The 25785-nt window shown below is 42.3% G+C and overlaps 1 protein-coding gene across 11 annotated transcripts in view; it reads right to left on the bottom strand.

Annotated features, from left to right (window-relative positions):
* Positions 1–8535: 8535 nt before the first annotated feature.
* TRIP12 (thyroid hormone receptor interactor 12) overlaps positions 8536–25785 on the bottom strand; it is a 152733-nt gene continuing 135483 nt past the window's right edge. For 10 of the 11 annotated variants that reach the window (XM_037908807.2, XM_027817368.3, XM_043521917.1 and 7 more), the window contains 5 exons: positions 22711–22875; positions 14571–14684; positions 12275–12369; positions 11885–11988; positions 8536–10753 (listed from right to left, as the gene is read on the bottom strand). In XM_037908807.2, the coding sequence (XP_037764735.1) occupies positions 10557–10753; positions 11885–11988; positions 12275–12369; positions 14571–14684; positions 22711–22875 (675 nt within the window). In that variant the 3' untranslated portion in view covers positions 8536–10556. Of the gene's footprint in view, positions 10754–11884; positions 11989–12274; positions 12370–14570; positions 14685–22710; positions 22876–25029; positions 25146–25785 lie in introns of those variants that run through there. The other variant, XR_006283578.1, reaches the window with a different exon arrangement.

Raw genomic sequence — 25785 nt, 5'->3', positions numbered from 1 at the left:
CCCTGAACATCCTGACATACTGAACGTGAGGATATAACAGGGGTGGAGCACTGTCCCTACCTCAGTTCCTTCTACTTGAAAGCCACAGACAATTATAAGGACCCTGACAGAGGGCAGAGTGTGAATTGTGAATATGCAGAACCATCTCAACTCTGGTTGAAAGTAAGTAACCTTCATTTCTTCAAGTGGCTCTGCATATTCCCACTTATGGGAAAGATTAACACTGCTGAGACTAACAGGGAGCTGGGGACAGAGTCCTAGTTGAATACTCAAGCAAGATCTTGTCAAATCTACTGTCATCTTTAGCAGCAAAATCCAAAGTGTAATGTTTGGTGAAAGTATGTACCAAAGTCCAGGCTTCAGCTTTGCAGATCTCGGCAACAGGCTGGAGCCAGGAATTAGCCACAGCTCTAGTAGAATGTAGTCTACTTGAAGCAGGTACAGAAACTTCTGCTAGCATGTAATACTCAGCAATATATTGCTTACTCCACTGGGGAACAGTCTGAGAAAGCATGTGTCCCATATTGTTCTTAGCATAAGAAACAAAGTCTAGACTTTTATGGAAGCTTAATACTGTCCAAATAATAGGTGAGAGCCCTTATAGCAGCCAGTATATGGAGGACATTCTCCTTTATTAGAATGTGCCTTTAGAGGGGAAATGGTAAATTAATAGACTGATTTATATGAAAATCAGACACTACCTTTGGTAAGAACCAAAAGATCAGATTTAAGGACTACCTTGTCCTTATGAATAGAAGTAAAAGGTGGGTCAGCCATCAGTGCATTCAATTTGCTTACTCTTCTGCCTGATGTAACGGCAATAATGAAGGCCATTTTGGTAGACAAATGATAAAATGAACACTCAGCTAATGGCTTGAATGTAGATTTCACCAACATGGTCAAAACCAAAATGAGATCCCAAGAAGGGACATGGTCTCTAACAGGAGGACACACATTTAATAAATCTTTCATAAACTTTTTAACTAAAGCATCAACAGTGATCTACCATCAATTAAAGTACAGTACGTGGAGATGGCTGCCAAATGGACCTTTAAAGATCAGTTAGACAACATCTGAATTTTAAAGTACATTAAGTATTTCAGATCACAAGGAATGGAAGCTGATATCGGAGAAATCAGACTTCCTCTGCATCCATGCCTGGAATCTGTACTGCTTTTGATGGTAGCAATGTCTAGTGGACAGTTTTCTAGAGTTAACTAGTATGTCCTGCACAAATGAAGAACATGACTGCTCAAGAGAAAGGGATGAAAGGCAGACATCAGTCTACTCCCCTAGTGCAGCAGGAACGTATCCAATGTACTGTCCCTGCCTGCTCTGGAACAGAAATGTTGACACCCTGTTGACCCTTGTTGCAAATAGATCCACAACTGGTCAATCCTTTCTGGAAAATATGATCTGAACCAACTGATCCTTCAGGGACCACTCATGTATCTGGGAGCAGTTTCTGCTGAAGTTATCTGCAGCTACATTGTTCTCTTCTGCCAAATGTAGTCCCGTGGGATAAATGGGGTGGTGGATACACCAATCGCATTGATTTATCGCTCCTGTGCACAAGAGGTTGGACTGAGCATCCCCTGCTTCTTGTTATAATGCATTACAGATGTGTTGTGCATTACTTCCTGCAAAACCTTCCCTTGCAGATGAGAAAGGAATGCTCTAAGTGCCAGATGAACAGCTTCCTTCTAGTATGCAGATATGCAACATTATTTCCTTACAAAACAAGTGTCCACAAACTGTTAAGTGATTCAAGTGCACCACCCAACCCTTGTTCTGATGTAGTTTGCTCCACTTGTTGATGAAAGGGACTAGCCTGTCTTCAAAAGAAGGGGTAGAAGAATGCTAGTTGGCTGGTTCTAAACTCTTGGGCATCTTGTCAAAACCAAGGCTTGGTGTCCTGGGATGAGGACACTGATGAGGAAGTGGACTGTTGAGGTGTGGAGCCTCATTTGAAAGGTATCTTTCTGTTGTTGGTATTGTTGAGTCTCTGATTGGGCAAAAAGAAGCCGAAGGCTGGGGATAGTGATGCCTCTGATATCGGAAAGAGGGGGTGGAGGCCTCCTTTACATGGATGGGAACAAGCTGTTTATCTTGTGTCCTTCAGTTTTTCTATTAAGTCAGTCTTTTCCCGTAAAGACATCCCCACTTCAAAGGGGTGATCTTCTATCTCACTTTATAGCATCCATAACTAGAGAAGAGGACCAAACCCATGCATGCCTCCTGATTATCACAGCTGATGTCAGTGCTCTGGCAGCAGAGTCTGAGGCAATAAAGGAGGCCCTGAAGGAATGCATGGCTACATTCTGATCATCCAGTAAGATGGTGTTTGCCAACCTTCTCCTATAATCAGGAAGGCCCTGGAGAAATTGTGGCATCTCCCATAAATGGAGTTGGTAATGGGCTGTGACTGCCAGATAATTCACCACCCTGATACCAAGGTATGAGGAGAACACCTTGCTCCCCACTGTGTCAATTCCCGCCCCCCCCCCACATCACCCAGGGTGCAGTGTGGCTGTTAAGACCTCACCCTGTTGCTGACAGCAGCCACCACTAGCAAGTTAGGCACAAGGTGGTTATGGAAATACAAGAAACCTTCAGAGGGCATCTGGTATAGTTTGTCCACCTTTTTAGAGATTGGACCAATCTCACCTATTGTCAATGTCATAGATTTGGCAGACTGCAACAAACCATCCAAGATGGGGAGTGATCTTAAGGTTGGCAGTAACACCAAGCAGGCCCGTCCCTAGAGGAGTGCCCAGGACAAATCAGCCTCCCTGCTAGTCTCCTCGCCATCTGTCTGGCGTGCCCAGCTACCACTTGCCTCCTCACCCCCCGCCCACCATTCTTCTCCTTGCCGTCTACCCGCCTGCCTCCTCACCCCCCTTCCTCCCACGTGCCCATCTGCCACTCACCTCCCCATTTGTCTCCTCACTCCGCTTGCCTGCCTCATCTCCCCACCTGACTCCTCACCTGAACATTGGGACACCATCTGTCCTGATATTCAATCATACATTGGTCAGGACACAGGACAAAGGGCTGAATATCACGACAGTCCCAATTTTATCAAAGTATGGTGCCCCCCCGAAGTGCAGGGCCCAGGGCGGTTGCCCCAGTTCGCCCTACCCAAGTGATGGCTCTGACACCAAGGGTATTGAATACCAGGTAGGAAGTCTCCTCCACTGGCACCACAAGGAGATTCAAAGTAGACACCACGTGATCCAGCAGATCATTGAACTGCACAGCACCCTCAGAAGAAAAGGAGGCTGAAGCCTTCCCTCACATGAACATCTGATAGACTAGGCTTAAAATCAGTTCCTAAACACTCCTCTTCAGAGACAGGAGCTCACTCTTTGTCCTCCTCTTCTGACAGGGTATCAGGTAGCACTAGCTGTAGCATCAATGGATCCAGGGAAATCAGGTCCAAGGATTTTTGGACTTTTGGATTCTTTGCAGATGAAACACCATCCCTCCATCCACAAGGAGGGAAATTGAAGAGGTCTTGAAGTGGTACCCACTAAGACCCCAAGACTGCTAGTCTCCTTAACTACTGGGGGTTGGAAACATGCTAATAAGGGGAGGACCAAAGAGTGGTCCAACCTTGCTATAGCTCTCTCTCTTTCCTCTATCCTTCTTCTGGAGAGGGTGCGGGTCCAGATCTGAGAAAGAATGTAACAGGGATTCCACAGGGAGGAATGGGGATCCAGTTCTTCATGGAGACCCTGATGGAGTCCTTGGAGGAAGGATCAGAAGGTGTTCCAGGAGAGGACGAGCAATGGGATCTGGTTTCTTCTTCCTAATGGGAGATGAAGAGGATGACGACTATGGAACCAATGGCACTTGCCTCCTTTTGTGCACCACATACTTCACGCCCAGATCCAGGGCATGTGCTGGAGCTCAAGGGTGGACTTGGGCCACCACAGTGACAGAACTCTCTGGAACAGGAACCCGATCAGGAAAGGACAGAAGATCTGAAGGTACACATGGCCTTATCTCCATTACTGAAGCTGGAGTTGGAGCAGCTCTGTTTCAGAACAGTGGTGGCCTTATCAGAATCAGACAGGAGAGCTCTGATGCATGAAAACTGGCACTGCTAACATTGGACATCTTGCTCCTCTGCCTCTTTTTCCTCAGTGCTGCAGCATCTGGAACTGAAGGCACTGATGGCCCTTGTTCAGAGGCACCATTTACATCCATTTTCCAGGATCTGGAAGAGGCAGTTGGAAATGACACTGGCCCTGCAACCAGAGGGGTTGCATCAGAGTGAGATCACTGTGAGACATGAGGTACCAGCGAGGGTGGCTAACTCATTTTTGACTTTTCCAGAACCAGGGCAGTGGGATCAAACCACACAGCCCTTGCTTAGGACATGTGTCACCTCAGGGGCTTGACTGGGGGAGCTGCAGGAACAGAGTCCATCCTTGATAGGAGCTGCGACTTCTTGGACCCTACAGTTGACCAGAACAGATGGAGGCCACTGGGGCTGAGGCTGGCTCCTTAGAGTTTGGAACCAGAGTTTAAACAGATCTAGATGGTCTAGCTCCTTAAGTTGGAGGAGTTGTAGATTAATCTTCTTGTGATGGGGGCTCTAGGGGTGAAAGTCAAGCAGATCGAACAGCCAGAGGGTTAGTGGCCTTCTCCCAAACAGCTCAGGCACCACATGTAGTCATCTGATATTGGGAAGAGGGCCAGCAGGAAACAAACCTTTTAAATTCCTGGCTTTTTCAGTTTCACCATTCCCTGGGACTGGGGAAAACCCTCACTATTACTGACATACTGTAAGCTAACACAAAAGTTTGTAGAAAACTTCAAAGAACTGGAAGTATTCACATCCATCCTGGCATATGGTTGGGAGGAACTGAGGTGGGGAGGACACTCTGCCCCTTTTACAGCCTCACCCTCAGTGTGTCAGGATGCTCAGGAGAGGGACGCAAGAGTGCTCTAGTTGTCACTGCTAGAAGAGGGTTCTACTGCAAAGTGCTATAGAACCTGAAAGTGGGAATGTGCAGAGCCACTGAAAGAACTTTAGGCGTTATCTACCTGGTTAAGTTTACTAGTTAGAGAGGTGCCACAGGTAAATTGGACAGAGATTAATGGAATGAGAGTAAACCAGATGTCCAGTACCACTAACTTGGCAGCTAATTCACAGAAGACTGAGCTTGAACTCCAGACTGGGGAGTTCTGGAGGAGTGTGAAATATAATCTTCAGGGTTATGTATGACAAGCTTATGCCCCTGGAGACTAGAAGTCCAGAACTGTACAGAAGCATGGGCGACAGCAGGTTCAAGCCCTATAGGTGTTGGACAGGACATGTCTTCATCCCATAAGAGGAGTTATACACAGAGACAGATTTCAAAATGGAAGTATTAGTGTGGAAGTCAAGGTCCATGATGTTTCGACACATTCAAAGGATGACTGAAGGGGAAGGTAGCATGGCAGGAGAAGGTGGTAGGAAAACCACTGAGGAAGCAATGGATTGATTGCATCAAAGATGGTAAAAGCAGGTAGACCTGTGTTGGCTCAGACAAAGATGGCAGATGGTTGCATGACAATCTATACCCAGTTGATGGGATAAGGGAGAAGAATTCTCCCTCTCTGGCTGGTGCTAAATGCGGGCTACAATCTTTCTCAACATGATTTCAATTATGTATGGGGAAAACCTTCTGCTGCTTCTGAGGTTTGGGTTTGTAATTCAAAGCAGAGAAATCCGTCTCCAAGGGAAAAGTTGATCATGGAAGGAGGTGAGGATGAATAGCTTATGTGGGTTTGTTTTCATTTATTTTTAGCCCTTTTGGCTTAAGTTTCCATGTGGGAGGAGGATAGCCATATACAAAACTATCATTAGAAGGAGTTGCCTCCTGGATCAGAGAGCATAGAGGAGCAGAGGTAAAGGAGTCCTTGTCTAGCTCATCCCCACTGTATAACTGGAGTGGAAGTGTGTCATGAGTAGCGGGGGAGAATATTCCCATGTATTGTGAGGTTTTTTTTTTTAACTGGTAAGGAGGGATATCCCCTAAGATGTCCAATTCCTTGCCAAGTGCCTCAGTGACCGCTAAGAGACTTGGGAACTTTTCAATATACATACGGACTAAACTAAGGAAAATTTTAGAAGGATTTTTAGACTTCTCACTCAAGAGTTCTTTATCAGAAATGATGATCAAAGTTTGCTGGTAAGGACTGACCCACCTGTCCAAAGGTGCCTCTGAAGGAATCTCAGCATGTGGGGACAGCGTGTGTGGGAGACGGGCTCAAGCTAGCTACTAGGACCAAAGCCCAGAGTTTTAAAGGTATGTAGGGATATTTGTAGGTATGACTGTCAATGGGATTTAGCTCCTAATACTTAAATCCTTTTAGAAAAGGAGATTTAGGCTCCTAAATAAATTCCTTCTAATGACAGTAGTTGAAACTCTGACTTCAGAAATGCCTATATACTCAAAAATCTGGGCCCAAACTTTTATGGGCCGGAAATTATTGCAGTGCAAACCCTTTCAATGACTCTTCAGGGGGTTGTCACAGATGGAGCTCCTCAGGGCCTACCTTTTCTATTTGGCCATCTCTGCCCTCTTCAGGGTAGGAGAAAAATTGAGGGACGTGAGTGGTCCTTTTCAAGGACTAATCCCTCATTGTCCCCTAAATGCAGGAAAGAGGAGAGATGACTGCTCAGTGTTGCTCCAGAGTCTGGCTTTGAAAGCTGGAATGGTAACAAGAAAGGCAGGAAGACTGATCTGCCAGTCTGTTTAAATAGGTGAAGACAATATGATTGGGGGTGGACAGCGTGTGACTGAAGCCTAGAACTGTGGACAAGTCTAAACTGCCTCCTGTATCTGCAGGAAGAGAGGAGCAGCTGAAATGTCTTCACTAGGGGAGAGCTAATGACGGAGAAGTGCATTTCACATGCAAGCATATGAACAAGGACTATACTCTCAAGAGCTCACAGTCTGAGTGGATGACATACAAGATAACAATGGGGAATGAAGTAACAAAAAACCCAAGGTGACCACTGATGTTAGGCATGTGTTCTTAGGGTATGTCTACACTTAAAACACTGCAGCTGCATTGCTGTAGTACTTCAGTGTAGACACTTAGTACAGTGGCGGGAAGGGTTCTCCCATCACTGTACTTCGTACACCTCCCTGAAGAGGCAGTAGCTAGGTTAACACAAGCACTGTCTACACTGGGGGTTAGGTGGCATAGTTACATCTGTCAGGCAGGTGGATTTTTCATGTAGCTATGCTGATGTAAATTTCCTAGTGTAGACCAGCCCAGAGTTTTAAAATTTATTTATTAAAGCAGGCACTGAACACCCAAAGGGATAAGAAGTTAAACTTAAGTGGGCAATCTGTATATGAAGAAAACCTTTAAATGTAGTGAGTTAAAATTTGCCACTATGCATTACTTTTTACATGTTTACTCTTTTTATGTTATCTGTATATGCTTTATGGGGAGGTTTAAAAGGCAACAATGCAAGTTTATTATAAAAAATTGCTTATAAATTGAGTTATTTTAGAGATCAGGATGTGAAACACTAATGTCTTTGACAAGCACTAGGGCTAGAGTTGGCAGGATTTCTAAGGCCTTATCTACCTGGTGTAACCTAAGGTGTTAATTTAAAAAACAGATCTAGTTACAGGTGTAAAATCCTCTATAGAAACTTATACCAGAATAAGTCTGCCTTTTTTCAGTTTAGTATGTGGCGTGAAAAGGGGTTTAAACTAAATAAAAAATAGCGAGAATAAGAGTATTCACACAGATTGTGTGTGGGGGAAGGGGTTATACATGTATAAAACCAGTATGATTTAACCAGGTAGATAAGGCCTAAATTTCTCAGATTGCAAAGAACTTTACTCTTGAACTATAGCCACACTGCTAGGGGCCTAACTGCTGAGCACATTGTTTATTGTATTGAATTGTATGACATGGACAAATATCCATCAGGGATTAGGATGTGTCCACCAAATTAAATTCTAGTGTGAATTACCCCTTCTTTGAACCCACTGTTTCTGAAAAGAGTTACCCCAGCACATAATCTACCACCCCATAATTCTCTGAAGTAATCTTAGAGATATGTTTAAAATTTAGTGCTTGTGAAAGGCGCTACCCATCACAGAAACTACAGTCTTCAGTTTATCCACAAAAGAGATACAGCACAGTCACAGGCAATGCAGACTTCCCCACACTGCCTTGCCTATGTGCCTCAGTACTGCCCTGGAACAAATCTACAGGGCTAAAGTCAGTTCCGTTTCGAAGCCCAATCAATCCGTGGTCGATCCGCTGAAACTGACAAAATATCAATCAATGCTAAACTCGGATTAATTTTGTGAAGTGAACATTCATCCACAAGCAAATGGACCGAGACCACCGACATCTTGTTTTTACATAGGCCATTGAACAGTCACCAGATTGCACAGGACCAGACTGTAATGGACTTTCAACTACCATACAATGGCTCTTTTTCAAATTTGAAAACTTCTCAAGTCAATGAAAGCCAGATTCTGTAGGGAGACAACGTGGGTAAAAAAATATCAATACAGATGATATTTTAATACAAAATATTAGATTTTTACACAAGTCAGTTTTTTTTAAAATATAGAACCTTAAAAAATGAACAAGTTGCTATCCACACACTATAAACACGCATCTTTGTGCTCAGTTTGATCAAGTTTTCAGAACAATTTTAAACACCAGTCCATATTTTAAACACTGCCTTTAAGTTTTATGAAATCTTTGCCACATTCTGCACTACCAATATTATATGTACAGTGTGAAGCGCCTTCATTCAGTTTTAAATAGGATAGTTAAACTGCTCAGTTATCAGATTCTTTGTGCAATGATTTCACATTCGACTGCTCATGACAAGTTCGCATTACAGTTCTGTGGCACCTGGTATGAGCAACCACATGTAATTCTGTGAATGTTCACGGTAAAGAATGTCAGTTACATGTATTGAAATACATTTTTTCAAAGTACAAGTTCTTCAGCTAAATAAAAAAAATTATTCGTTTAGGGGAAATTTTAACTGATTAACCAGAGTTTTCAACAATTGCTATGCACTGAAAAATTAATTTTGATTTCTCAAAGTTGAATAAAGTAATTAGCTATTTATCAGATTTTCATAGAGATGAACTATAGCATGTGCATCTCAGGAATGTTTGGAATAGTCCATTTGTTTTTGAACCCATAGAAAGGAAATTTTTTCCTTCCTCTTTATCCACCATTATCTAAGTTAAATAGCAGATCTTACAAACTCTTCTTTTAATAGTAAATCATCCACAACATGTGGGCAGTTAGCCAAGGAGATTTAAGATGATTTACTTGGTTGAAATAATTTACACAATTGAACTTATGCATACAGTACAAAACTATGAACAAAAAGGTGAAGCAAACTTTTTTATTTATATTCAGGTAAAAACATTAACCTGATGAAGTAAATTATTGCAGATTTGAGAAATCAGCACATAAAACAGTTGGACAGAGCATTGCTTACAGGTGCTTTATCTGTGTCAAAAGACCAAGGCTGAACTGTTTGTTCCAAGCTAGTACTGGGGGGCAAAGAGGGAGGCTAGAAAAGTAAACATGAACTTAAGTCAAGAATAAGAAATTTTTGTTTACTTGAACAGGGAATAAAACTGCTAATTTGTCTTTTAAAAAACTATACATCAATTTGAAATGTGCTGGCCTTATAATAATAAATAATGGCCAGCCCAATCTGTTGATTTTTCAACTACACAAAAGAAAGAAATTCTTCCCAGCCTCTGGGTAAGAGGCTTTTGTTGCCTGAATCACTGTGTAAACAGTTCTAGAGTGTCATCTGGTAAAGACTGTAGCCAATATATCCTACTACTACGTTAAAACTAAGCTCTACCTAATTACAAAGGCTGAATTATATTGACAATATATATTTTTAATTCAGTAAAATTTAAATTATATCTTAATTTGAGAGAAAACATGGAGCAATAAATGCCCATGCGAACCAAAATGTAACAATTGTTGAGTGTTGCACACAAAAAAGAACCAAGTGAATTGCACATCAGACAATACAAGAGGAAGGGAAAAATCAGAGGCATGTGAAGGGACACAGAACTAGTCTACTAAACTAGATTTGTCAAATACATGTGTATTTTAATTTCTGTACTTATGTACAAAACTTGTCTTTGGAGGAAAAAACTGCAGACTTAGCTAGATGGATACACACAGCCCGATATTAAACTGCACAGCGACATTTATTGTTCCAGCCTGGAAAAACATCCCTTTTTTAAATTTCACACAGCAAAGCAAGTTAAAAACTTCACTCATCAAATAAATGATAATTTAAACAAGAACTTGCTAAAGAAACCTTGTCACAACAACTTTTTAGGGCCTGATCACTTTAAGTCCATTGGGCCTTTAATGAATATCAACCAAGTGTCTTTGTTTATAATCTGCAAGCCGTTTTTCTACAACAAGAAGGCGTAACACGTTTCCTTGACTCAGGTGATACATTTAGAAAAGAATCATGATTTTCTCTTTGCTGTAACAGGCAGACATTGCATTTTTCATTGTGATCAGGAAAGATGGAATGACTGCTGCCCTTCTCTTGCAGCTATCAAGAGTTTTTCACGCATTATCTCAATACTTGAATAGTCCGGCAATTTGAGATAATTCACACAAGTCATTACTGAGGGCAAGAAGTCATCTGGATTTTCTGTAGACTCAAATGTCTTGCGTACAATTGTCAGTGGAGGATTCAAACTTCGAAAGCCTGAAAGGAGAAGAAAAGATCCACTGTATTTCTCTGAACGTAACAGGAAAATTACTTTTCTTAACCTACTATGAAACTGACAGTAATTCAGCACAATTGGCATTCTAAATTATGACTCTTCAACCTTTGCTTAAGAATATTTCCACATTACCACAACCTTAAATGGAAAGTAAAAAGCTAGACGTACTTTCAATTTATGCCAACTAATTTTTGCTTTTTAGTTACCGTGAAGACTCAAACTAGACAGGTCCATTTCACTTTTTGGTTCTTCAGCACTAGCACACTACTGCAATCTATACATGAAAACTAAAAAATGTAAGCAGGGCTGAAGTATATTCATAAAGATGTCATTTTTATATACAAAGCAGTCAGTCAGTTAAGGAAGCTGGCAAAAGGTATTTTATCTACAATTAATTTGATTTTTTAAAATATACACCTGCATAACCATGAACATATTCAATATCAGGAGGCAGATTCCGAACAAGGGCATCAAATATTCTCTCATTTTTTCCCCTTTATTCCTTTTCCTTCAAAAAATAGCATCTTCTTTTTATACCCTCTTTTACATTTTAGGATTCAGAATCAATGTTTCTACAAATATGGTCTCATTTCTTGACAGGAAGTCTTAGTGACTGTGCTTCCTGTAAGGAAAAACACTGCCATTTTATTATTTGGCCCACCGTAACTTATTACAAGTTGTCTCATGGTTAACAACATAACCATGAACACTGAACTGCTTTTCCCCCAAAAGAGTAACAATTTGTTTTAATGTGGACTATTCTGTGTCAGGTAGCACGATATCTGCTAACACTGATATCAGCTATGAAATATTGTACATTATCTGTCGTCTCTATCTTGTGAAGTTATTCAAGCAAAATCTTCTTTATTAATGTTACTATTCAAGACATTTTATTTATGCAAACTTCAAAAATGTGAACTATTATAACAAGCTTATAGCACTCCAAACTTTTGTTAACTAACATTTCAAGTTTTGAAAATGATATATGCAGATTATAGGTAACTACTGAAGTGAAGAACAGAAACGGTTTTGAATGATTCACAAATGCATTAGCTGTGCTGATTATACACGAGAGTGCAGACATGATGGCAATATCTACTAAATAAACCCACCTCCTACTGGCAGTCTAGGGCTACCGGTCACAAACTGGAGAAATAATCTTTGTTGCTCACTATCAAGACTACTAAGAATTTCAAACAGGTACTTCACAGCTCGACTAAAAAGAGAAAACAAAAACAGCTGTTTATTTTAAAATATATATATTGTAAGCGAAAGAATAAAAAACATTTATATCACAGCATTAATGAGCATGGTTCCATGCTCAGACTATGTGTATTATAAATGCTATTTTTATGAACAAACATCTCAGTTTCTTCCCAAAATGTGTAAGAGGTGTTGCATCATTTCATGTACAGCAACTATGAAAGGTATTTAGTTTATTTTAAGATTAATCAAATGCACAATTTTCAACATTTGGTATCCTAGTATCAAATCCATATTACCTGTCATGTGTATAACCATGATCTGGCCTGCAGCATTCCATTAACGTCTTTGCATCCCAAGTGTCTGTTTTACTGCCACACAGGAGCTGATCCAACTATAAATTTAAGCAGAGAGAACAGTTTTGTCCTTGTGCGGACACAGAACGAAGACTGTGCATGCGGATTACAACATGAATCTATTTTCTGGAACAACATTCAGGAAAGTTACTTCTGCTGAATTGTGCAATACTACAGAGCTCATTTGACTTTAATAGCCCCATCCCAATAATAGCTTCATTTATTGGATCCGGACATCTCCAGACCTCCTGCTACTAGTGGGCTGCATTTCTTCCTGTAGTTAGAAACAGTCCAAACTTGTGTCTCAGGCTGTGGGCACTAGCCAGGCTAATTCAATGACATTTGGGCACTTCTCGCTCAACCTTTTTTATGAGTCTTATACAACTAATTTCAGGGAAACAGACCGCTTCTCTCTCACCCTTCTTTCCCTCCCATTGCAGGTGCACTCCTGATCAGAGACTTTTAAACAGGAGGGGACTGCTGCCAACAACTTAAAATGCATCTCAAAAAATAGTCTGTACCACTTCATACTGGTGCCCACCAACAGAAGAACAAAATACAGCACTGCATAAAGAGGAAAGGACAAAACCATAATAGTGGGAGAATCTCCCTTCCCAATGGCAAGTGACACAGTGTGATGCTGTCGATAGCTGAGCAGAGCTGAACTTTGGCCAGTAGGTGATACTTCTATGTAAAAGCACTATCACATTAATATAGAAAAAAATTAGAAGCAGCATCTACATGTCTCAACTTTAAAGGAACTACACATCACCATGCAAAGCATCAATAGGAAAATTAAAATGCAGCAATTCAGCCAAGCTCCTTTGCCATTTTTTTCCATGAAACTTAGAGGTAACGGTATATGTAGAAAGAGAAAACCTATTTAAGGTATGGGTTTTCCTGTCCATCCACACATCTAAAATGCTTATCCGGGCTCTCACTGCAATTACTACAACTCCAGAAAGAAAGAGAGTATGTTGACAACTGCAAGCTTGCCCCACATATATCCATTCCAAATGCTGCTGCAAAGATCATTCCCCTACCTGTTTTTTCTGTCACCCGATAAGAACGACCATACTGGTCAGACCAAAGGTCCATCTAGCCCTGTATCCTGTCTTCCAACAGTGGCCAATGCCAGGTGCCCCAGAGGGAACAAACAGAACAGGTAATCATCAAGTGATCCATCCCCTGTCGCCCATTCCCAGCTTCTGGCAAACAGAGGCTAGGGACACCATCCTTGCCCATCCTGGCAAATGGCCATTTCTCCATGACCTTATCTAGTTCTTTTTTGAAGAACACTCTCAGTCCCCCAACTGGCTCCCCACCCTTCTCCACTGCATCAAAATAAGCTGCTTGTTTTCACTTTCAAGGCCCTTTACAGCCTATCCCAAACGTACCCATCATCTCACGGTACACTGTCAAAATGTCAACTCCTGCCTCTAGTCCGTCAACAATGCCAGGCTCCATTACCCACGTTACATTTTTAAACAAGCACCTATGTGCCATCTCCCCTGCTGCCCCTAGCCATTGGAAGACTCTCCCTATAAACGGCCACAAATCTACCTCATTGCCACCCTTCAAGTCCCTCCATTGCCTACAAAAACCTTCACAATGATTAGGCAGCAGGTGTGCTGTGTCCATTACCTACCATGCTGATCAGTACTCTCTCATTGTTTCCTTGTGCTCCTGCATCCAACTATAACTACCCGCTGTCTCTTCTCTTACACTTAGTTATAAGATGTTTGGGGATGGGGACAGGGACAGTCTTTGTTCTGTTTGTGTACAGCATCTAGCACAATGGGTCCTGGTCCATGTCTACAACCAGTAGTTGCTGCCACAATATAATAATAAATAGTTATGAAGCTTCTTGATTCCTCTATTGTCCTCCAACACACTGGGAATATGTGAATCAAGAAATTTGCATTTAGGGTGGATGTATTACTTTCTTTGGGGAAAAAAAGAGTTACAATATACTAAATCTGATACTGCAGAAAATAAAATCCACCACCAGAAATACTAATTAGAACTACTATTAAATACAGAAGTCTCTCTATGTACAAACTAAGTACATAGTTTAAAACTCACTGAATTGTCTTGGTACATGAGTTTCATAAATATATTGCCCTATTTGTGAGAATTACACAATAACCTGCCCATAACTAAATATGGGGTTAAGAATGTAGATTAATAATAATCTACGTAACTGATTGATATCAGTTATAAATTAACATCTACCAACCTCTTCAGGATAGAAGTACTGAAGATGACTGAGGGGGAAGACTGATTCAAATCCATCTCTGAAAGAATCAAATTGTCTGGAAACACCTTCATTTAGTGCCCAGAATATAACCAGCTGTAAAAATAAAGAAGAAAAAACTACAGTAAGTGAACAGGCTATGAGAAGCTATGTGAATATTCAACAGTGGAGTTACACAAAGGATATGATGACTTGGCAAAAGAATCAGCAACATAACCACATGTCCATATAAAGATGTGTGAACCTGAGCTTGATTGAGTTGGTGCTGTACAATGTTGCACCACTTCGGTCACCTCTCACCAGCCCAACACCAGCATATTTGTTGTACCAATGCAACACAGTTGTACCTAGAAAGGGAAAACAACTTCCTCCAGAGACTGATATGTCACTCTAAATCTAACTGAAATTTGGTTACGGCATATGTTTAAAAACCAACTGGATAGTAAAATATTGACCTGTATAATCCTTCCACCTCACCCCCAATATGCAAATAATGAGACATTTTAAACAGGGAATTTGTTCTTAACTAGTTTAATAGAAATTGGATATATCTTCTTGAACAAGAGTAAGTCTGCCAGATGTACTTGTCACGCTAACTAACAGATGTTCTCCTGCTTCTGAAATCAGACACACGACTCCCATTCAAATCTTACTAAAAATCCATTTGAAATACATTATATGCAGCTAGAATACCATGTATAATATTCCCCCAAAATTGAGGTAAATATTTATTAAGCATTTAAAGTGCTCAGCTAAGCTTGGTTTATTAAAGAGGGTACATTAAAAAAAGTTGTATAAGTCATATTTCCTATGGTCAAAACATATTGAATGGCACAACACCTACAATCTATTATCAAAATCTAGATAAAGTTATTTTTTCCCTCATGAAATAGCATTATGTTGAAATGTATCCTTCTGGAAATCTCTGAAATAGAAATCCTTATTCTACTGAATATTTTTTCCTGCTAGATATGCATTGGTTGGTTTTATAATGTGACTGTTAATATGAGAAGAGTAACCTGGGAGAATTTTACTCCCAATTATCCCACAAGGTTTAACAGTTTATTGGACTTCAGAGACAGTAAATACAAAGAGGAAAAAAAAAAAAAATCTAGTCTTCCCCTACCTCCCACTTCTAAGAGAAGTAGGGTGGGCTGTAGAATGGACATGTGCAACATATCTCAAAGAACAACAGTAACAGAAAGGCAGGTAACACCCCCTACCCCCCCAAGTGATTGCACATGTCCATTCCACTGTTGGTTACTTACAAGTAGATTAACATGGAGGCAGGCTCTACCCCAACAGCGATTGTAGAACAGCCTGTCAGAAACTCCTCGACTGACAGGAAATGGCATAATGGGCAGCAAATGCGAGAACTGATGACCAGGTTGCCGCTTTGCAAATATCTCAAATAGGTCCTTGTACTGGGTAAGCCACTGAAGTTGCTTTCACTCTAGTCAAATGAGCCAATACTCTGGGTGGCGGCAAGTCATTAGCTAATTCGTAGCACAAATGAATACAAGAGGAAATCCTTTGAGTGAAAACCAGTTTACCTTTCACACAATCTGCAACTCCACTGAGGACCTAAAGGACCTAGTGTGGTCCAGTAGAATACTAATGCTCTCCTCACATCCAATGAATGAAGCTTCTGCTCATCTGTAAGAATGTAAGGCTTTGGGTAAAATGTTGGCAGAAAAATTACCTGGTTAATGTGGAAATTGCAGGCCACCTTTGTTATGAATTTTAGGTGAGAATGGAGGTAAGTTATCCTTATGGAAAACTGTATAAGGAGACTCTGAAAGCAAGTCTCTCAATTCAGCCAAATCTCATTGCTGAGATTTTCATAACCAGAAACGTCACTTTCATAGAGAGGTTGCACAGACAGCGAGTTGTGGGAGATTCAAAGGGAGGTCCCATTACTTTTTGTTAGTACCTGGTTGAGATCCCTTGGAGGAACAGGTTGATGCACCTGAGGGTATAACTTGTCCAACCCCTTTAGAAATCTAATAGTTATGGGGTTAGAAAAAAGCAACTACGCACCAGCGAATAAAATGCTGAAATCGCTGCCAAATATATTTTATTGGAACTGTCAGACCTTGATGTTTTAGGTGCAATAGATCATTGAAAATGTGGGTAAAGGATGCCTGCATTGGGAAACATTTTTCTATCTTTTCTCAACAGAAATGTCTCTCTCATTTGGCCAGGTAAGTACTCCTATTGAAGTCTTTCTGCTATTCAGAAGCACTTCCTGAATGTCTTCAGAACTCTGGGTAGTAATGGTATTGGAGGAACGGCAAGCAAAGCAGGGAGTTGGCCCAATGATAGCATCAACGCATCAACCAACAAACCTGAACTGTGACACTGCCTCCCACCTCCCGGGAGCAGAACAGATAGCATTTTCTGTTGCAAACAGGTCCACTTGGGGAGTCACCCACAGCTGAAAGACGGACCTGGCCATGTGCAGAGGTAGTGACCATTTGTGGTGAGCAGAGACTGATCTGCTTAGGTGACCTGCCAATATGTTCTGCTCTCCTTGGAGGTAAGCAGCTTTGAGGTGAATGGAATTGGTTATGCAGAACTCCCAAAGCAGAACTGCCTCCTGGCAGAGTTGGGATGAATGCACTCCTCCCTGTCAGTTTACACAGAACATAGTCGCAGCGTTGTCCATTAAACACTAAGATTTTTTCCGCACAGTAACAGGTTAGACAGATAGCTCATAGCTCCCTAACATTTATAAGAGTCCTCAGATCCTGGGAAGACCACAGCCCTTGAGTTTGCAGGGTTTTGATGCATGCCCCGCAACCAAGGAACGAAGCATCTGTGACCAACATGAACATTGGTTGCGAAGACACAAAAGGAACTCCCACACAAATGTTTGAAAGTTTGTCCCCCAGTCCAAAAAGGACAAAGTTACCTCTGGAATGCAAAACACTGTCTAGATGTCGATAGGGGGCATTCACTGATGCTAACCCTCCTTGAAGCCTTCTGAGGTGTACTCTGGCATGCTGTATTAAGTAGGTACATGCTGCCATGCTGCTATGTGCCCCAGAAGTCTGAGGCAAGGGTGCACTGTGGTAATGGGATGTGCTTTTGGATCCAAGATCAGATCTCGGAGCATTTGAAACCTTGACTGGGGCAGAAATGCACCGGCTTCCATAGCACCCAAGAATGCTCCAAAAAACTCTATTCTTTGTGGAGGTTTTAGAATTGTTTCAGCCAGACTGAGTAACAGCTCCAGGGCACTGAAGCTGGAATGAATGATGGTCATGTTGGACAGTACTTGATACTCAGACCAGCCTCTCACCAGCCAGTCATCCGGGCAATCTCCACAGATATGCATCTACTGGCTCCATATACTTTGTGAAAATGCAAGGGGCTGCTGATAAATGGAACGGAAGTACTGTGAATTGATAGTGGATTCCATTCACTATGAGCCTGAGAAGCTTCCAGTGATCCGGATAGGTCACTATATGGATGTAAGCATCCTTTAAGTCAAGGGCAACATACTAGTTGCCCTATTCCTGGGAATACAAAAAACTTTATTTTCTTCAGTTTCTTGTTTAACTCTTTGATCCAAAATACGTCTGAGACCAGATTTTGCTTTGGGAATAACACCCCCCCCCAAAAAAAAAAGAAGAAGAAAAAAAGAACAGAGGAACATCCTCTATAGCACCTACTAGAAGGAGAGACTGGACCTCCAAGAACCATCTAGTGAGAGTGGTCCCTAAAGAGGGTCAGGGAAGGGTGGTGGGAAGAAGGGATAGAAACAAACTGAAGAAAATACCCTAGGTCCACTGGGCTTAAGACTCTCCATTCCCATATGATAGGAGTCCAAACACAAAGGAAGTGGGATAGATGACTGGCAAAGATATGGATAGGAACAGATGCACTTGTAGTTACTTGTATCAAAATGCATGATTGGACTGGACTGCTAGTCGAGAGGAACCTACTGTTGCAGAGGAGGGAGGAAGATGGTCACTGCCTGTAATTCCTGCCCTTTCTTCTCAGCAGGTCTTGGGGCTGAGGTATTAAGCTCTGTGAGCCTGCTGGGGCCGGAACGGCTTCCTCTTTGTTGCTGGTGTAAAGATTCCAAGTGACTTCAGTGTTGCTCTGGAATCTTTCAGGCTATGTAGCCTATTGTGCATCTTTTCCAAAAAGATGAGAGGACTCTCAAAGAACAAGTCTAGGATGGTCTGCTGTATTTCAGCAGGGAGACTGGAAGACTGCATTTATGAGCACCTCCTCATAGAACAGATACCATGGACTGAGCTGCTGAGTCCAAGCCACCACTTACCCTCCTCTACCATCAGAATGAACTCCTGCCTGGAGTCCTCCAGTAGCCTCATATTTAAACTTCAGGATGTTTTCCCATAGGGACAAATTGTAGCAACTTAGGAGAACTTGCTGATTCGCAATTCTAAGTTGTAGGTCTCCCGACAAATAAAAGGTTTATAACCAAACAAATCCAGCCTCTGATTCTTTACTACCCTTTGGTGTCAACACTTGGTGCCCTGTCTCTCACACTCATTAACAGCTGCCACCACCAAAGAGCTTGGGGGCAGGTGAGAGTACAGAGTTATTCTAAACCCTTAGGAGGGACTAGTATTTCCCCTCTGTCCATTTAGCCATATGGAAGAAGGGGTCTGCCAAAGTGTTTTGAGTGGATCCACAATTGCTCAGTCAGTAGTGCCATTCTGGAGGGCCCCAGAGAGGCTAACATGTCCACTAGCTTGTTGGATTTCTCACAGATCTCTTCTACTTGAATGTTTAGCACCAAAGCCACTCTTAAGAAGTTATTGATAAGCCTGTAATCCTCCAGTGGTGGTGAATCGCTCATCTCTACAGCCTCATATGGTCTTGAGGAAGACCATGCACTAGGTCACTGAGGCAATGACTAATCTGCCTCTGATGATGGAGGAACTGTTTGAGTAACCTGCAGCTGCTTAGTACCTGTCCTGGGCATCTGAGAATGCTGTCTGTGGCGCTGATGATCTTGTGCACCCTTGAAAGTCAACTCAAAGGTGAGGGGAGGCAAGCCAACTGTGTCTATAAAAGCCACTGATGTAGTGGTGGGCTCCATTGTTGCGCAGGCCATTGCCCCTTGCAATGTGGCCAGTGCTGAGACTGCTGTGACATCCATGGACCATACTGATGGAGGATAAGCTTCCCCTTTAGTATGTGACACAAGACCCCAGTTACGAATCCAGTAAAGATGGCTCAAAGTCCTGCAATAGCGGTGGAGCAGAATCTGTGTGGACAGGAGACCGGTAAAGTAAAACTCGGGAATGGTGGTACCAGGCTTTCCCCTGAAATGTACTGGCCTCTTTAGGTACTGCATGCTGTTGCAGAGCTAGTGTGGGAATTAGTTTCTGATACCAGCCAAAACCCTTCCTGTACCACAGGAGATACCAGTACCAGAAGATCAAGCAGTTCTCTGGAGGAAGCACACATCTTTGGCATTGTCAGTACCAGAATTGGGTCTTGAGTTTAGTGTCTTTGTATAGCGACTTCAGGGGTCAGCTGTGACTGACCTGGTATAGGTTCTGGAGTCTATGAGCCCCTTTTTAGCAGAGGAACTCTTGGGGAACACTTCCCTTCAGAGTCCCCCCTGGTGTCCTTGCTTCTAGGTGGCCCCAGTACCTAAGGTCTTGCTGAATGAGGTCTACATCTCTTCACTATCAGAGACATAGAATGCGGTGCTAAAGACATCTTGGGAGATGCACTCTGTACTGATGGTGCTACTTTTGGAGTTTGCTCTGAACATGACTGCTCCAATGGAGGCGAAGTGCCATCTCCATAAAGGAAACATTTAAGTCTCGCTGCTCTTTTTTAGAGTGAGGCTTAAACCCTCTACAAATGTGACGCTCGTCACTGATGTGGCACTCCAAACAATTTAGACAGCTGGGATATGGTCACTGACTGGCATCAGCCTGGCGCTCAACCAGCAGGACTTAAACCCTGGAGAGCAAAACATGGCTCCAGTTCTGGTCCAGGTAATCAAATTTGGCCCAAAAGGGACCTAAATGTTGAAACCTATCACTAAGATTAACTATACTCTGTATCTAACCACTACTAAACAAACAAGCTGTATACAAAGAATGAGGGAAATAAACCTGTGATAGAAAGACTGAAAGTGCTGCAACAACCCGCACTGGCAGTAAGAAGGAGCTGGGGGCAGTTTCATCCTCCTATACTGGCATGCAGTGGTGTGCAACGGCAAAGGGCGCTCAAGCCACCCTAATGTGAAGGAAAACATTCTCTGAAAACTGTGCATAAGGCACATACAAAATTACAGTGGAGTGGACATATGGAATCGCTAGAACTACTCCTATTTACACAGAGTGATAAGGCACACAGTGAGCAAAAAGGCTCAGACTGCAGGGTTGTGACTGAGTCATGGGTGGTGAGAAGGAACTGAGGAGCAGTTAGTGTTGCTTCACCATCTGTGTGAGGCACGAGGACACTTGGGGTACAAGTGCAGCCCTCAGTGGGACACTGCTGATTAAAAGAATCTGAACTCAAATGCATGGGGTGGCATGCATATGGCCAAAGCACTCAGACTCAAAATGTATGGGAGCAGAAAACTTGACTACTTACATGATCAGGCAGAAGTCCCAGTACTAAATTTTCTAAGTGCTGGAAACTGATCACCACAGCATTTATGATATTGCTTATTAAAAGTTGCAAGTTTACTTTGGTTTGTGCAGTAGGAAATTGGGGGCGTTCTATCTACTATAGGGGTGGGCAAACTATGGCCTGCGGGCCAGATCCAGCCCCCCAGGGCTTTGGATCTGGCCCATGGAATTGCCACCCCTATGGTGCTGCGGGCCCCGCGCCTCTCCCGGAAGTGGCCAGCACCGTGTCCCTGCGGCCCCTGGGGGAGGGGAGGCAGAGGGCTGAGAGCACTGCCCTTGCTTGTGGGTACCTCCCCCGAAGCTCCCATTGGCCGGGAACAGGGAACCGCGGCCAATAGGAGCTTTGGGGGAGGTACCCACAGGCAAGGGCAGTGTGCGGAGCCAGGGACTGCAAGGCCAGCTGCTTCCTGGAGAGGCACAGGGCTGGGGCCAGGGCAGGCAGGGAGCCTGCCCTGGCCCCAGTGCACGCCGCTGCCACCCCGGAGTCGCTCCAGGTAAGCAGCACCGGGCAGGAGCCAAACCCCTTCTGCACCCCAACTCCCTGCCCTGAGCCCCCTGCCTGTACCCCAGCCCCATGCCACACTCTGCACCCCTGCCCTTAGCCCCTGCCGAACCCCCCGTGCACCATTGCCCTGAGCCCCCTCCTGCACTGTGCACCCCCTCCTATACCCCAACCCCCTTCCCTGAGCCCCCTCATACATCCCGCACCCCTCCTTTGCCCTAACCCCTTGCCCTGGGCCTCTTCCTGCACACTGCACCCCCTCCCGCATCCCAACCCCCTGCCCCAGCCCTATATTCATGGCCCTGCAAGCAGTTTCCCCCACCCAGATGTGGCCCTCAGGCCAAAAAGTTTGCCCAGCCCTGATCTACTACCATTTATTACCATCTGGAATATTCTGTGGAAGCGAGTTCTGAAGTGAACAAAGACATAAGTTAAAGGTGTCAAGAAAAATAGCACTCAAGATTTTATAAAACCAGTTGCTAGGGTGGACAAAAAAGTGATTCAAGCAGAATTCTGAAGACTCTCACCTTCCACATACCGTCTGGCTTGCAGAGGTAGAGTCCCAAAGTAATTTCAGAAGCCAATAATCTTGTGTAGCAGTGTTTTGCACTACTAGTCCAAAGTATTGGTTCAATACTTGGCCCAGTAATTTCTGGCTCTGTTTTCAGAGGTGCTAAGAACCCATGGCTCCCAGTGAAAAATCATGCCATTTAGGACTACATTTGCCATGGATACAAAATAAGTTTTCTGAAACCTTAAGGAACAGATTCTTCTACAGTCGAGTTGTATATTACAAAGACTCAAAGTATTTGTTCTAATTTCTTACCAGGGCCTTCAGACAAACAGAAGCAACCAGCTGAAAAGTACTACTGCTATGACCAATTTGCAAAAAACAAGCATCTTAAAATAAACTACTTTGAACTAACTATAAGACAGAAAGAGAGTTATGTGATTAAAAAAAAATTACAGCTTTGCTTTTACGTACTCTGAGATACTCTTCTAAATTGTGGATGGTGACAGGTATATCTTTTCCCCCTTTTTTCAGCTCTATATTGGGAAACCCAGGTAATGTGAAATCCAGCCCTAGATCTTCCACTGAGCAGCCATTCATATTGAGGGTCTCCAATGCATACTGTAAACTTTCTTTGGTCTAAAAAAAATTGAAAATGAAAGCCAGTGAATAATTCAGTCACTTACATTAGTTTATCAACAAATTATTTAGCATTCTAACACATGTAATATTGGTTACTAAATACATAATACTCATTGCAGACCAGTTATTGAAACAGATCAGCTACAGATTACAGTACTTTTTGTTCCCCTTTAATCTTAACTTTTAATGTATATAAAACAAGTTAACTAATCAAGATAGTCAATAACATATGCCTTGACTGTGAACAAGCATAGTTTTGCTGATGTTTCTGGAGTTACTTTACTTCAAAGCAGAATCAGACAGCTAGTAAAGGTTGGTGTGAAAAAACAAAACAAACCGGGCTTTGTTTTAACGCAGACTAAAAAACTGAGCCTAAAAGAGTAGAAGCCATCAACTTAAACACCAAGAATTACACTGATTTTCTGATGAGACATGTGTTACAGTAAATGAGAGCTATAATACTGCATACATACTATTTTCAATCTTTTTACTGTTGGGAAATTAAATGGGGGAGAGAAGAGACAAACTTCTGCATCTAATAGTAAGTTCTCATGTGCATGGCAATACATGATCATAACTCAGTAGTCAAAATGACTACTACTAGCTGCTATTGGGAGTTGGGGAACAAATTTGCTGCCAACTTATTGGCAACTAAGTGGCATCAAAGTATGTTTTTTAAAGAAACCTTTCAAAATGTGAGGAATAGGTAAGTTTGTAGATTCTAAAAATGAGTACACATGTGAAAAGTCTACCACAATTCTCCTCAATAGAATGTTGTTGATATTTACGGTTGATAGTGAAGAAATCCACAGAAGTCTAAGAATACACATATTGTGAAGGACATGTGCAAACAAAACTGAATATGAATATTTCCATAAATCTGCAAATTAACAGATTACACTATGGGTTTCCATAAAGAGTTTCACAAGGAACACAGGAGGAGCCTTTGCTGCATTACAAGGAAAACGTAACTAAGTAGCCCAATAAAAGCTTAGCATTTTGGGTACTCAAAGCTTAATAGGGACTTTTCTTGCAAAAGATAAGGAAGTCCTGGTGTAAAAAAATCCTTTAAAGTGAACTAAACAAGTTTTAAATTAGTAAAAACTGTTTAAAATTTTAAGTTAACAGAATGTGCATAGACCTACACATTTTGAAACAAGACATCACAGCTGCAAGTCATTTCCACCTTTACTTATTTGACTAGACCCAAGTGCACTCTCCTGAGTTTCTTTCAACAATTGATGGTATGACTAACATCTAAAGCAGTGCAGGAAGCGCTTCAGTTCACCTTTAAATCTGTTATTTAAGCATATGTCTGTCCTATAAGAGAGATGTGTGATTCCAAGATCACACAGACAAACTGGAACTTGGTCTCATCTGAGCTATCATGCTAAAAATAATGGCATCTACCACAGCTGCAGCACAGGCTAGCTGTCCAAGTACCATGAGGCTGAGGTGGGTTTATACTTGAGGAGAATAGCCCATGCTGCTCTCCTGTGGCTGTGCTACTATTTTTAGCATACCAGCCCAGATGAGAGCTAGCATATGTGCAGGAGAGCTGAGAATCACACCTCTCGCTCATAACACAAGCAGACTAAGGCTAAATGACTACAGGTTTCTCAAACTATAACTCCATCACTAGTAGGTTTTGCTAGCATTAATTTTATTGACACCTTTAAAATAAAGGCTATGCACTACTGTGTAGAAGAAAAATGGCTTGTTAACTTATCTCTGGAAGTATCAAAACACTACTACAGTATTACTGGCTCATGTACTTTCTGACATGTGGCACTGAGATGGTGATGCTTGTTTAACAGCTTTTCCCCTTGAGGCACTATTAAGCATACACCTAAAAAGAGATATACACGTCACATCTGATATCAACAAAGACTGCATCTGCTCTAGAAGCATGCACGATAGCCTAGTGCTGGGAAAATGTGTACACCAAAAGCCAGCTGGTGGCCTTGTAAGTGTCTGAGATAGATATAAGGAGGACATGTGGCACCTTAGAGACTAACAGATTTATTTGAGCATAAGCTTTCATGAGCTACAGCTCACTTCATCGCCTGAGGTCGATATGTTCTTCAGTAAGGCCACAAAGCTACACGGAAGTCTGATGGAATGGTCGTCACCAAAAGGTGGAGGACGTACCTTCAAGGCATCATTACAAGTCAAGATGCATCCCAAAACTCAGACAGTTTTTGGGTGGTCTTTCATTCTTTCCATGATGGAAATAGAGTCTGAGAGAAGCCCTGAAGAGATTATTCCTGTTGAGGTAAAAGGCAAGAGCTCTTATATCAAGTGTGTGGAAACTGGCTTCCTCTCTAAGAAGCAAGGCTTGGAGCAAGACACCAGTAAATGAACATCCTGCTTAATGTGAAATGGATGCAACTTTAGGTAGAAAGCAAGGATGGGGACGTAATGTCACCTTATCACTCACACAGAACACTGTATACAGTGGAGCAGACAGAGGACCTTCTAATTTACCTATCCTTCTGGCCAAGATGATGGTTATGAGAAATGATGTCTTAAGGCCCCATGGTGGAGTTGGTTCTTGGACAAAAGATTAATCCTTGCAGTAGTCGGGTGAGTAAAGACTGAAAATCCCTTAATGTGGGAGAGGGGGGAGTGTAACTGAAAGGCTGTAATGGCAGCCAGGTGGACCATAATTTAGCTAAGTAATAAACCAATAGTTTTCAAAATATAGCAGATAATCAAGAATGTACATGAGGACAGACTCAAGAGACAGATTGTTCCACACACTAGGCTTGAAAATAACTTCACTTCTGGAGGTAAGTTTTCCTTGTTGTGGCCATGATGGCATTAGGAGGATGGCTACAGATCTCTCACTTCAACTTCAAGACATTGAACAACAATGGTTTTGGAGGTGAGCAGACAGCATTTCCC

Source organism: Chelonia mydas, chromosome 9 (genome assembly GCF_015237465.2).
Source record: "Chelonia mydas isolate rCheMyd1 chromosome 9, rCheMyd1.pri.v2, whole genome shotgun sequence".
Classification (NCBI taxonomy): domain Eukaryota; kingdom Metazoa; phylum Chordata; order Testudines; family Cheloniidae; genus Chelonia; species Chelonia mydas.
This window is presented reverse-complemented; position numbering and strand designations above follow the sequence as displayed.